The following is a 14,255-nucleotide window of genomic DNA, read 5'->3' as shown; positions in this document are numbered from 1 at the left end:
TTATTTGAGAGAGAGAACACGAGCAGGGGTACGGGCAGGGGACAAGCAGACTCCCCTCTGAGTCGGGAGCCCAATACGGGGCTCAATCCTAGGACTCTGGGATCATGACGTGAGCCAAAGTCAGACGCTTAGCCGACTGAGCCACCTAGGTGCCCCAGAAATTTGACTTAAAAGATGCCTGTGGGATATCTAAAAGGTCATATCCAGTAGTTAGGTAATGAGTCTAGAGCTGAGGAATGAGATTTGAGCTAGAGATATAGCTTTAGGACTCCTCATGATATAGGTGGTGGTTTTAGCTATGTTATAGATGAGATTGTCCAGATAATTCATGTCATGAGAAGAAAGTCTAGGATGGAGTCCTGGTGCATGCCATTATTTACACAGGGGGAAAAAAAAAGGAAAGCTCTGGATCTTCGGTGAAAGCATAAGCAGTCTACACACTCAAGTGTTCCTTCAGATGGAGCTGCCCAGAGTTTGGATTTGGTCTATGGCCTCTAGAGAAATTATAGCCCTATTATAACATTGTATACATTTTTTAAAAGATTTCATTTATTTATTTGCAAGAGAGTGAGTTGAGCAGGGGGAGGAGCAGAGGGAGAGGGACAAGCAGACTCCCCTCTGAGTGCAGAGCCCTACACAGGGCTTGATCCCATGATCCTGAGATCATGACCTAAGCCGAAATCAAGAGTTGGACACTTAACTGACTGAGCCACCCAGGCGCCCAAACATTGTATACATTTTATTGACTGCGCAAGAGACTGTATATACTCCAGAGTAGTACAATTTCATTTATCTTTAAAAATATTCCATTACTTGACTTTTTACCTTCTTTCCACTTGATATTTTATGGTATTTGAGAAGTATGTTGATGAAGCTGGTAATGTGTCTAAACATTAATTATCTGGTCCTTTTTATGAGGAACTCTGGCACCTAACCCAAGGCTTTTATTATACTGATGACAAAAAATTTAGTCTAAAACAACTATAGCACAGAATAAACTGGTTGTTTAGAGAGTAGTTATGGACTGAGGAGTTTCATATGAGTTTTTACTGTTGACTTTTGTTATAGGAGGGGTTTTATTCCTGTGAAACATTCCTGTACAAGAGCCTTCCTCTCTGGGATGGCTTCTGTTGTCGATCACAGTTCCTTCAACTTGTGAGCTGGATTCCTTTTAGTAGCTTCTCTGGTATGTATCATGAAAATTTGGGGTCCTTTAATTCAGTGTAATATTAATTAAAATAATCTTGAATAATCTTTTTTTTTTAATTCCTAGAGCTGAAACCACTTCTTTTTGACCATCTAGCACAGCTCTTCTTTACATCAACCATTTATTTCAAGGTAAAAAAAACTGTCTTGCTTAGACTGAATAGGAAGTACTGTTTTATGGCCAGTGGTACATGATTCCAAACCCATACTGAAGCGGTGGTTTTCCAGCAGGATTCCCTTGGACCTGGACTTGAGGTGCTGCATTACTCAGATCAAAGTTAATGCATAGAATATTCTGTTTTAAAGATTTTGTTGCGTACAATTTTCCTGAACTGTTCCACTTGTAGCAGATGACAAAGTGAATGAACAGGTGGCAAATTAGTGTTAATAAAAACAAAGTGGGAAATGCTTAACCATACTTAGTTTGATTGTTGTGGTTGATATTTTTATAGATAGACTTATTTTACAAATATTTATTGAGAACCTACCATGTACTAGATGCCCTTCTTAACACTGGGAATACAATAATGGCCAAAGCAAACAAAATCCCTTTGACATTCATATTGTATATTTAGAACATACTCATTTTCTGCTAATAAAATTGTTCCAACCTTATATGATAAAATTAAAATGTGTTACTATTTTGGGGTATTCCCCAAAAAGACCACTGTGGTTTCCAAGAGTTTTACCCAAGTGAGTTTGAGAACCACTTTGTATAGAATGGTTATTCCTATTCCAGAAGAATGACGATAAAAGCAGTGTTTCTTTTGTAACATTGTTTTCCCCTTAAATCACTTACTGTTGGCCACATTTACAGGAAAATGTTTTGTCCTGGTTAGTGTTTGTCATATTCAAATGGCACTTTATTAATTACCTGTCACAATAACTTGGATTTGAGGTTTATTTATATTATTTGTGCTTACTACCTGACCAATATCATCATTCACGTGACAGTACATACCACTTCTCCCAGCTAATGCATTTTTAGGGACTTCATTTTGCAGCCTTTTGTGATTTTCTTCCTCTCTTATAATTGGGTTATTTTTTATCTTTTCTCTTATTCCACCAATCTAGAGAGCTGTTTATCTATAAATACTAGGTTGAACCATACGAAATTGCCATTTTTATAGGTCAAAGATGTTTGATCAATGGCAATTTCATATGGTCTAACCTAATAAATATGCATACATTTATACACACATACATATATTTATATTTGAGAATGGGAGTCTGCGGAGAAAAAGGGATACAGGAAAGGAAACGGTGGGCCAAGGACAGAACTCAGGGGAATACTCAGTATTCTTAGCTAAAAAGGTGAGTCTGTTTTCCCTTCCTTTTCCTAATGTCCTCCATGCTATTCCTTATGTTCCACATGTAAGTGAAACCATATGATAATTGACATTCTCTGTTTGACTTATTTCACTTAGCATAATCCCCTCCAGTTCCATCCATGTCGATGCAGATGGTGGGTATTCATCCTTTCTGATGGCTGGGTAATAATCCATTGTATATATGGACCACATCTTCTTTATCCGTTCGTCTGCTGAAGGGCATCTCGGCTCCTTCCACAGTTTGGCTATTATGGACATTGCTGCTATGAACATTGGGGTGCATAGGGCCCTTCTTTTCACTACATGTGTATCTTTGGGGTAAATACCCAGTAGTGCAATTGCTGGGTCATAGGGTAAAATGAAGGGGGGGAAATCAGAGGGGGAGATGAACCATGAGAGACTATGGACTCCGGGAAACAAACTGAGGGTTTCAGAGGGGAGGGTGATGGGGGGATGGGTTAGCCCGGTGATGGGTATTAAGGAGGGCATGTATTACGAGGAGCACTGGGTGTTATACGCAAACAATGAATCATGGAACACTGCATCAAAAACTAATGAAGTACTGTATGGTGACTAACATAATAAAAAAAAAGAATAACTCAAATACAATCTCAAAAAATAAAATAAAATAAAAAGATGAGTCTGTGAAAGAACCTTCTCAAGAGGTATGAAAAGAACCAGAAGAACAACAGTGCCAAGGAAACAAAGGGAATACAGGATATCAAGAAGTAGTGAAGGAATAATGTTGCCATATATCCCAGGAAGATCCAGAAAGATAAGGACCAAAGAGTTTCTTTTGAAATTGATAATACAGAAGTTTTGTGCTACTTTTGTGAGCAGTTTCAGTGAAATGTGGGGGTAGAACCAGATTTCTTTTTTCTTAAAGGGAGAGTCATTTTGATTTTATATTTACCTTCTCAAAGAAGAGACTTATATTCATGTTAGCAGTGGGAAGCAAGGGCAGTGCTTAACCTCCAGATGTTGAAGTGGGATATGGAAATGTATTCAGAGGAAACATTGTCCTTGGGTGGTGAGGGAAAGCCAGGATCTGACTATAATAAGACAGAAAGCATACTCTGAAGAATATTGAAGGTATAGGTTTAGATTACCATGGAATAGAAGTTCTGGAAACTGTAATTGAAAGATTTGGGAAAGATGAGATTGATGAAAGGGGGAAACAAGCACAGAAAATATAGAGTATAAGAAAGGATAAGTGACCAAAGGGGCTTTCATTTTGGGAGGTGGCTAAGGATAACAGCAATGTGACATGTAGTAGAATTAGCTAAAGATTCATTTAATGAGGCTTTTATTATTATTATTATTGTATTAAATTTATGTGGGGGGGGGAGCAGAGGAAGAGGGAGAGAGAGAATCTTAAGCACACTCTACGCTGTGTGCAGAGCCCAATGTGGGGCTCTTATCTCATGACCCTGAGATGACCTGAGCCGAAATCAAGAGTCAGATGCTCAACTGAATGAGCCACCCAGGTACCCCAGTTTATGAGGCTTTTAAAAGGCAAAAGATTATATGATCTGAAGAGAAACCAGAGTATAGTTTATGAGTTTTTTAATAAATTATTATTACTTTAGCTATTGTATAGCTTGATTATCCAGTTTAATATAATAAATAGTATTTTTAAAAGTCTATTAAAATATTTTCACATTTTCAGTGCTTTTGTTTGTGCTTAGCCAGTTATGTCTATCAGCAAACAACTTTTTTCACTGAAGAATTTTGAACTGAGAAAATTCCACAAATCTACTGTAACAATGCTATTTTCATTGTGGCATGTTAATTTTCTAATTTCTTTCCACATTGATTTATGTCTCCTGTATAATTACAAAAACAGTGGACATAAATTTAAAAACCAGAATACAAAATTCGTCAAATATAGTCAGATATCTAGTCATAGTCCATAGATGTTATACCACAATTAATTTTTTTCTATTATTATTTCTAATTTGTTTCTTTGTAGGAATAGATAACTATATCGATCATCTTCATAGTACAGATTTCTTTATTCTGTCAGCATACATTTCCAGGAATAAAGTTACTGGATGAAAGGAAGGAGTTTGAACATTTTTTATGACCTTGTTACATGCTGTTACTCCTTTGCCATACACAGTTCTTTGAGGGCAGATAGATATAATGGGTAGAGTACTTAAATAACAAGGGTCTGGCAGCCATGGAGAAAGAATTGGGGTTTGGGAGATGAGACTAGAGTAAAGAAGACTGACTAGGAGGATAAAGTAATCTCAGAGATGTGAAGGCCTGGGCTAAGGTAGTTACAGTGGGATTGGAAGGAGATGGAAAAGTTGGACATTTTGAAAAAAAAAATGATAGGATTTGGTGATGAAGTAATGCATGAAGGACACTAGATGACTTTACAATTTCTAGCTTGGTATAGTAAAGGAAGCAGGGATATTTTGCCTGGAGGACTAAGATTTTGTGGGTCCCTTCAAGTAATTGATGGATTGTCCCATGGAAAGAGCAGAAGCCTGTCTGACTTCAGGAGGCAAGATTAGATATAGGGCAGTATCTTTTTACAGGTAGAGCAAACTAAAAACGAAATAAATGACCTTGGGACATAGTATATTTCCTTAGTATATTTCTTGGTGTTAGAGTAGGTTAAGCATAGGCTTAATGGCTATATCTACTGGGGATATTTATGTAGAGAAGTTTCATATGTAGGGTAGATCTGTGCTTCTCAACATTTTTTTTAACCCACATTCCTCTCATAAACAAAAGTCTCATTAATGTGGTGACTGGGTGGATTAGAATAGGTGAGTGGGAAATAAAAGGATTTAAGTTTTCTGAATATGACAGTAATACTGACTACCTTTTCAAATGTTCAGATCCTTGACTGACACTAAAATAGAACATTGTTTTAGGTGATTCCAAGGTCACTTTCAACTTGAACATATTTATAACCTGAATTCAAGGTGTCAGTTTCTTTAAAAAGTATTAATTGAACTGTTCTATGAAGTGAGCATCCTATCACTGGAGATACTCAAATAGCATCTAGGCCATTATTTGTTAAGGATATGTAATAAAGGTTTCCTATATTAGGTTTTGGGATGATATGGAGAGCTTTCAAATTTATAGATTTATCCTCATGAATGCTCTGGGCACATCTCGGTCAAGACTGTATTTGTATGTAAATGAGGCCCTGAGAAATCAAGGCAAAGCCTGAGAAAGGAAAGACTAGAATTGTTTGTTTTCCAGTTACAGAAGGTAAGATAAATTTTATGACTGTCAAAAAGGGAGTAAATTATAGTTGTGACACAAGGTGAAAAGGATAGGCAACTCATTTCCATAGCAACTTCAAAGGATCTCTGAGGGGAGACAGGAAGGAGTGGGTGATACTGTATTTGGAGATGTAATATATGTTATAAATGAATGTAATTTAGAGAAACGAGAGTCTGTTCCTGGGCTGATAAGCTGGGGGCAGTCTTGTAGAGAAAATGGCAAAATAAACTTGTACTCATATTCATCTGTCTCTCGGAGACTGATCAGGCTGGAGTAGCAGCTATTGGGCTCTGATGCAGAACCCAAGAGCTGGATGCAGTCATCTCCACGGTCCCTTCCACCTCTAAGCCTCTGGTTTAATTTGTTAGTTCTCAACACTAAAGTGTGTCTGAATGATTTTATGAATGATTTTTGTTTTGTTTTGCCTTCTCAGTGTAGTGTTCTCCAGAGTCTGAAAGAACTACTGCAGAATTGGCTGTTGTGGCTTTCTGCAGACGTCCACATGAAACCTGTGATGAACAGTCCTCTGTGAGTTCTCTTACAACACTCCACAAGAGATGATCTGTACAAAAATGTTTGCATGTAGAGTTTAATAGTGTGGCATGAGACCTTATTGTAAATGCTTAGTCATAGTTTTCTAAAAATTTTTTTGTTACTTTTCGTTCCTCCCTACAATCCTGTGAGGAAGGGTAGTTCTTCAAGTTCAGTTCTGTAAATCAGCAAACCCTAAGCCTCTAAGTGACTTGCAAGAGTTACTGTAGCAAAACATTGGAGAGGTGACATTAGAACTTACATCTTTGGCTTCCGTTTAGTTTAGCTCACTTTATAAAACATGTTCTTACTTAAATGTAAAGTCATTCTGATAATGGCTAGGAAAATCTGTAACTTTGCTGTACAGTTTTGTGGGGGTTTTTTTGTTTCTTTGGTGTCTTTTGATTATATACATTAATCAGTCAATTAATTGACTATATACATTATTTTCACTTTGGAATAAAGAAAGAGCCCCAGATTTCCATTATGTTGATTATTGTTAAAGGTGTGCTTTGACTCTTTCTACTAAAATCTTTTGTTTCTCCTATATTATCAGCCACATTATTCTTTAACATTAATTTTTAAAAATGTTCTGTTGTAGAAAAATTGCAAATATAATCAAAAGTACAGAAAATAGGGGGATTCTCTCTCTCTCTGCCCCTGCTCATGCTCTCTTTCTAAAATAAATAAATATAATATTTTTTTAAAGATTATATTTATTTTTGCGAGAGCGAGAGAGAGCGAGCGGGGAGGGGGAAGAGGTGGGTGGAAAGAGGGAGAAGCAGACTTCCCGCCCAGCAGGGAGCCCAATGCGGGACTCAATGCCCAGGACCCTGGGATCATGACCTGAGCTGAAGGCAGACACTTAACCAACTGAGCCACCCAGGCGCCCCAAATAAAATCTTTAAAAAAAAAAGTATAGAAAATGGTACAATGTTGCCCCTATATATGCATCATCTAACTTCAACAGTTACCAGGTCATGATTAATTTTTTTTTAAGATTTTATTTATTTATTTATTTGAGAGAGAGAGAGCATGCACACGCACAAGCTGGGGGACGGCCAGAGGGAGAGGGAGCAGGGAGCCTGACTCGGGGCATGATCCCGGACCCCGAGATTATGACCTGAGCTGAAGTCAGATGTTTAACTTGAGCCACCCAGGTGCCCCTAATTTTTTTTAATCTCTAACACTCCTCACTTTCTTCTTCCTTTGTTCTAGATTTTCTTAAGCAAAAAGCAAAACCCAGACATCATTTCAACTGTATAACCAGTATAACACCAAATGAATTAATAGCTTCATTTTATCACCATTTAAAAACATTTTTTTTTTTAAGATTTTATTTATTTATTTGAGAGAGAGAGAATGAGTGAGAGCACGAGCAGGGAAAAGACCAGAGGGAGAAGCAGACTCCCCGCCGAGCAGGGAGCCCAGTGCGGGACTTGATCCCAGGACCCTAGGATCACAACCTGAGCTGAAGGCAGACACTTAACCAATTGAGCTAACCAGGTGCCCTAAAAACATTTTTAATTGAAATACAGTTGATGTGCAATATTTTATTAGTGTACAACATAGTGATTTGACAATTCTGTATATTGCACAGTACTAACCATGATAAATGTGGTTACCATTTATCACCAAAGTTACTGCTATATTATTGACTATATTCCCTATGCTGTACTTTTCAACCCTGTGACTTATTCTATAACTGGAAGTTATTATACCTCCTAATCCCTAATCCCCTTCACCTGTTTTGTCCCCACCCCCACCTCCATTTCTTCTGGCAGCCATCAGTTTGTTCTCTGTATTTATGAGTCTGTTTCTGGTTTTTTGTTTCTTTATTCACTTGTTTTGTTTTTCCACATATAAGTGACATATGGTATTTGTCTTTCTGTGTCTGACTTATAAAGAACCAATAGTTCTTAATATCTTTAAATATCTAATCAGCATTCAAATTCCCTATATTATCAGTCATAGTCTTACTTTATAAGTATAAGGATCCCTTAGCTTCAGTTGCACGTAGTTAGTGGTTAGCTTGGTTAGATTAGCTCCTACTTTTCTATGTGTTCTTATCCTTTTAGTGATCTCTTACTTTGAGAGGAGCATGGTGAATAGAAGCTTCTTGGGAGTTGCCTGGAAATGGTTTTTAGTTCTTCATATTCATTATTGCAGTGTGTCCATAGATCATGTATGTCTGGTTACTTTTAGAAGGAAATGGAGCATTATGAGTAGTGAAAGGATCTTGTAAGGCTGTGCTTCTCAAAGTCAGGTCCCTGGACCAGTAGCATCAGCATCACTGGGAACTTTAGTTAGAGATGCAAAGTCTCAGGCCTTAACCTAGACCTACTGAAGTAAATTCTGGTAATCTATGTTTTAACAAAAGCTCTCATGATTTTGGTGCTAGCTAAAGTTTGAGAACCACGATCATAAATTAAATGTTTAGCCTCTTCAAACATCCCAATTCTATTAAGGATAGTATGTTTGAGTTTATAATCTTCAGGCAATTTGCAATGTAAGTCTTAAGGCACCCCGATATAGGAGCTTTACAATTTCTGTATTTCCAAAAATCCTAGAAGCCTTTTTAAATTAGTGTCCTAAATTTTGGGAGGGTATTTATTTATTTTTATTTAAATTCAATTAATTAACACGTATGTTAATTAGTTTCAGAGGTAGAGTTCAGTGATTCGTCAGCCTTATATAATGCCCAGTGCTCATTACATCATGGGAGGGCATTTTAAAAGGAGCTTTGTTGGGTGTCTGGGTGGTTCAGTCTGTTGAGCATCTGCCTTCGGCTCGGGTCATGATCCAGGAGTCCCAAGGTTGAGTCCCGCATTGGTCTCCCTGCTTGGCGGGGACTCTGCTTCTCCCTCTGCCCCTCACCCCACTTGTGCTCTCTCTTTCTCTCTCTCTCACTATCTTGCTCGTTCTTGCTCTCTCAAATAAATAAAATTTTTAAAAAATCTTTAAAAAAATAAAAACTTTGTTTTCTAAAATTCTTAAGCAAATGGACATAAATGTAGATAACTTTAATGTCATAATACCATTTGGCATTTTTTAATACAGGGGTTTTTTTGGGTGCAAAATGGTGGTTTTATTACAGCACGGGGACAGGACCAGGGGGCAGAAAGAGCTGCTATCTATAATACAGTTCTTAGGTTCTCAGTAACTCCTTTTATTTTGGAGATACGGATGTAATGCCATGTCCCTCTCGTGACCATATGCCACATGACTGTCAAAGAGGGACTAAATTGTAGTTGTAGATCACAAGGAGAGAAGGGTAGGAAACCGTTCTCAGAAGTGGTTCTTCATTGGGCATTTTTGGTTGGTGCAGTGAATGGGAAGAGTGTGCTACCATTATTTAGTAGGTGGGAGCCAAGGATGGTGAACGTATTACTGTGGGTGGGGAGTAGGAGGCAGTCCTGAATAGGGAATTGTTTCATCCAAAATGCCTCTGGTGTCCTGTGGAGAAAGACTTCAGAGGATGCTGTTCTGAGCCGTCATCATTGTTCAAATTATTTCAGACACGTTTGCCTGGTGCTGCCAAAAATCATAGTTAATACATAGTTTGCAAATGGCCAGCTGACTATATGGATGCCCACCTATGTGAATGGTCTCCTAATCTTTCCCTGCTCACTCTGGCACTGAGCCATCACGGTGGTGGGTCGTGGTAGAGTCATCATTTCTCTGGCTCTAAGACTATATATGCTGTTCTTTATTTCTTGTGCATAACCACTGTTGGCTACCTAGATCAGAGGGTAAAGCTATGAAATCACATTTCTAGGTCTTTTCCTAATCCACTCAACAGTGGATTGAAGGACAGGGGTAGTAGATGGATGAATTGAACCAGTTATACACATGTGTGATTTAAAGAGATACAGTTCATTGATTTGGGAAGAATATGAAATATCCACATTTGGTTTTTAGTGGAAGATAGAAAGATGCCAAAAATTTTTCTAATTTAGTGTTAGGATTGAATTGAATTCCAGTTAAAGTGAAAATATTTTTAATAGCATTTCAGCTCAGGGATTCAGGTAAAACTGGGTCTTGATTTGTATACTCAGAAACTAATTTGCTAAATGCTATGGTTCCTGGACATTGGTAATATTATCTAAAGTCTTTCTGGAGCATAATCCTTTATTTCTCTGGTATTTAATAGAGTGGTTGCTGAGGATGTTCTGTGAATTGATCTTAATGATTCTCTGGAGAGCTGTGTAGTTTTATGGTTAATCACTGTGGTTTAAAAAAAAGTCAATTATACATTGGAGCACTGATCGTTTTCTGAAATCCTCAACAACTTTTTGCTATGTATTATTTACCTCTAGCTTGGAAATTGTGAAAACGTTTGCTGATGTGTATCCGAATGTCACAATTTCTTATTGCAGAGAGACAACTTTAGGTGGATCCATGAACTCTGTGTCTGAACTGATTCAGTATGTGGGGCAGCTGTCCACTACTGCAATGCGCTTGGAAAACAACAGTACTTTCTTACTGCACTTTATTTTGGATTTCTATGAGAAGGTAGTACACATCCCATTTTTTTCTATTTAGATTTTTGTGATGGCTATCTGCTTTACTGCTCTATTATTTAAATTTTATGTACAACTCTTAGTTGGGTTTTGACCTTATTAGCATAGTTAAAATAAGCTACTTATTTTGAAGTTAATGATCATATTCTCACCTGAATAACTGACTTTCATAAAGTGGATAAACAAGTGCTTTTTGTGAAGGTTCAGGAACTGCTTCAGTGGACATTCCTTGGAAGAATGCTGACCCTAGACAGAGTCTGTCTCTAGCATCACTTTTTGCTCATTCATTGTACATCCCAGACCCCTGGCAAAAAAAAAAAAAACAAAAAAAACACCCTGTTGTTTCTTCAGCTCTCCACTTCCACCTTTCAACCACCTTATTTCTCATAGTACCTATAATTCTGGTCTTCTTTGATTGTTTTATAAACTATTTGATGTGGACAGAACTATTATCCTAGAAGTACCCACTAATCTCAGTTTTCCTGGCTTCCTCCCTGCACTACTTGTCTTGTGTTATATATTTACGCAGAAACATGGTCCTTTGTTTTCCAGGTTGACAGCTAACTAATATGATAAATCAGTATTAATGGGACTTAAGGTGAAAGAAGTGCTCCCTTCCCCTTTCTTCCCAACTTGAAGATCTCTTCCCAGAAAAAAATAGAATATTTTAGTAATGACCTTGTAGAAATAATCCTCTATGGCAAGTGTTATGTTTAGTGAGGTACATTTTTAAGCAGGCTTGTGGCTACCTATTCTATTTATGAATCAGGCAGGCCCAAATTTTATGTTCTATTATTGCTTATTCTCTATTGCTAATTCTTTGGGTGAACTTGGTTGAGGGCATCTGGGGAATAATCTATATACTGATGTTATCATTCTTCCCAAAAGGTGTGTGACATATATATAAATTACAACCTTCCATTAGTGGTGTTGTTTCCTCTGGGGATCTTCTATTCTGCTCTTCTCAGCCTAGATTCCAGTATCCTGAACCAGCTATGTTATATCATGCACAGGTACAAAGCATTTGTATTGTTTTATAAATGAACACATCATACTTCTATCTTTGTTTTTCAATTGTACAATAAATTATAATTTATAAATACACTATAATAAACTTATTGTATATAATATAATAAAATATTAAATACAATAAGGAACTATTTCCATTTTCTGCCAGAACCTATGGAAATAAGAAACATGTCTTTCTTTTGGTAATGACCTTCCAATATGGGGCTATTTTAACTGTGTTTTTGAGATATCACTGTGGGGGATATGGATTTTAAAAATTCATAGTTAATGGGAATAAAAGGCACAGCATAGGGAATATAGTCAGTGATATTGTAATAGCATTGTATGGTAACAGATGATAGCCACAGTGAGTGGTGAGCATAGTATAATGTATAGACTTGTCAAATCACTGTGCTGTGCACTTGAAACTAATGTAACATTGTATATCAGCTACACTCATTTTTAAAAATTAAAAAATATTCATAGTTAAAGAATCTTGTGCAGTGGTACTGATGCACTCAGCATTGTTCATTCTCATTGCTGTATCTTAAAGAAAAATTAGTCATTTGCTGACAACTGATTTGGGTCTACATAACTTCTCTGATAAAAAGAACATTTTCTGGGAGATTAGGGGAGCTATTGCCAATTATATGAAACTAAGTATTATTTCTAATCCCCTCTAGTTTTTCATTTATAGGCTGAAATTACTCTTTTTAGTCCACAAGTGTTATAGACCCTTTTGGCAAAACTTGTAGGATTATGCCAAGGTTAGAATGTTTGTAAACTAATTAATAGTTCCCAGGCAAGAAAAAACATTTAAAGATTTTATTTATTTTTTTGTCAGAGAGAGAGAGCACAAGCAGGGGTAGCGGCAGGCAGAGCAGGTAGAGGGAGAAGCAGGCTCTCTGCCAAGCAAGGAGCCCGACGCGGGACTCGATCCCAGGACCCTGGGATCATGACCTGAGCTGAAGGCAGATGCTTAACCGACTGAGCCACCCAGGCGTCCCAAGAAAAAAACATTTTTAAGTTTCTCCTTTATTCTTTCTACTGTACCTTTTTTCTACATTAAGAAAACATGTTTTAAATCAGTGACTGCTCTTTTTTTTTTAAAGATTTTATTTATTTGAGAGAGAGAGACAGAAAGCACGAGCAGGGGGAGGGGGAGGGACAGAGGGAGAGGGAGAAGCAGACTCCCCTTTGAGTGGGGAGCCCAACGCGGGGCTCAGTTCTAGGACCCTAAGATCATGACTTGAGCTGAAGTCAGTTGCTTAACCTACTGAGCCACCTGTGTGCCCCATCAGTTTCTGCTCTCGAACCTCTATTAATTTTTTTATAATGCAACATTAAGAGCATTTCATTGTTTTTTATTTTTTATTCAGGCATAATTTACATACAGTCAGGTGCATATCTTAAATGTATAACTTAATGTTTGAGCCTCTATTTTTATTCTTTGAGAAGAGTGTAGCACAGAGGAATAAAAACCTTAACTAGACAGCTGGGTATTTGTGTATGTGCACATCTGCATATATTTACATTTAAAATGTACACTTTTGTTTATGTTTACATTTCAAAAGCATTTAATGTTCAAAATTTCATTCTATTCTCCCTTTTAGGTATCGTAACAATTTGACTGCTGCCAAGAAAAATGAGTTGGTACAAAAGGTATGGATGGTAAAACTCTGTGTTAAATCATCAGTGTTTGAAAATTGAGTTTTGGATATATATGATCTACTGGGAGTAAGAAGGAAAGGGAGAATAGGTGATAATGAGAATATTTTTTTTTCTTTCCCAATAGACAAAATCAGAGTTCAATTTCAGCAGCAAGACCTATCAAGAATTTAATCACTATTTGACAGCCATGGTTGGTTGCCTGTGGACATCCAAACCTTTCCAGAAAGGATTATATATTGACCCTGAAGTCTTAGAAAAAACTGGAATAGCAGAGTATAAAAACAGTTTAAATTTAGTTCATCACCCTGCTCTATTGAATTATGCTGTTTCCTTTCTGCTACAGGTAAGGGCATTTAAAGGATTTTTAGATTTTATATAGGAATATTATAATAACAGAAATAGGAAATGCCATAAATTTAGTGTGTCTGAATTGTAAGACGTGTTCAGTCATTCCTTTTTAAGTGTCAGCTAGATTTTGGGCATTGTGCTAGGTTCTGGAGATTCAAAGTTAATTTAAGTAAGTTTTTTTTTTTTAATTTTTATTTGTTTAATTTATTTTTTTTTATTATGTTCAATTAGCCAACATATAGTACATCATTAGTTTTTTTTTTTTTTGATGTAGTGTTCCATGATTCATTGTTTGCGTATAACACCCCGTGCTCCATTCAATACGTGCCCTCTTTAATACCCATCACCAGGCTAACCCATCCTCCCACCCCCCTCCCCTCTAGAACCCTCA

The 14,255-nt window shown here is 37.1% G+C and overlaps 1 protein-coding gene across 2 annotated transcripts in view; it reads left to right on the top strand.

The window, feature by feature from the left end:
• CENPI (centromere protein I) overlaps positions 1–14,255 on the top strand; it is a 63,953-nt gene that overhangs the window by 26,485 nt on the left and 23,213 nt on the right. For both annotated transcript variants that reach the window (XM_032390057.1, XM_032390056.1), the window contains 7 exons: positions 1,069–1,186; positions 1,274–1,338; positions 6,217–6,311; positions 10,694–10,829; positions 11,726–11,850; positions 13,459–13,507; positions 13,641–13,859. In XM_032390057.1, the coding sequence (XP_032245948.1) occupies positions 1,069–1,186; positions 1,274–1,338; positions 6,217–6,311; positions 10,694–10,829; positions 11,726–11,850; positions 13,459–13,507; positions 13,641–13,859 (807 nt within the window). The remainder of the gene's footprint in view (positions 1–1,068; positions 1,187–1,273; positions 1,339–6,216; positions 6,312–10,693; positions 10,830–11,725; positions 11,851–13,458; positions 13,508–13,640; positions 13,860–14,255) is intronic.

Source organism: Phoca vitulina, unplaced genomic scaffold (assembly GCF_004348235.1).
Source record: "Phoca vitulina isolate PV1807 unplaced genomic scaffold, GSC_HSeal_1.0 scaffold57, whole genome shotgun sequence".
In the NCBI taxonomy this organism is placed as follows: domain Eukaryota; kingdom Metazoa; phylum Chordata; class Mammalia; order Carnivora; family Phocidae; genus Phoca; species Phoca vitulina.
This window is presented reverse-complemented; position numbering and strand designations above follow the sequence as displayed.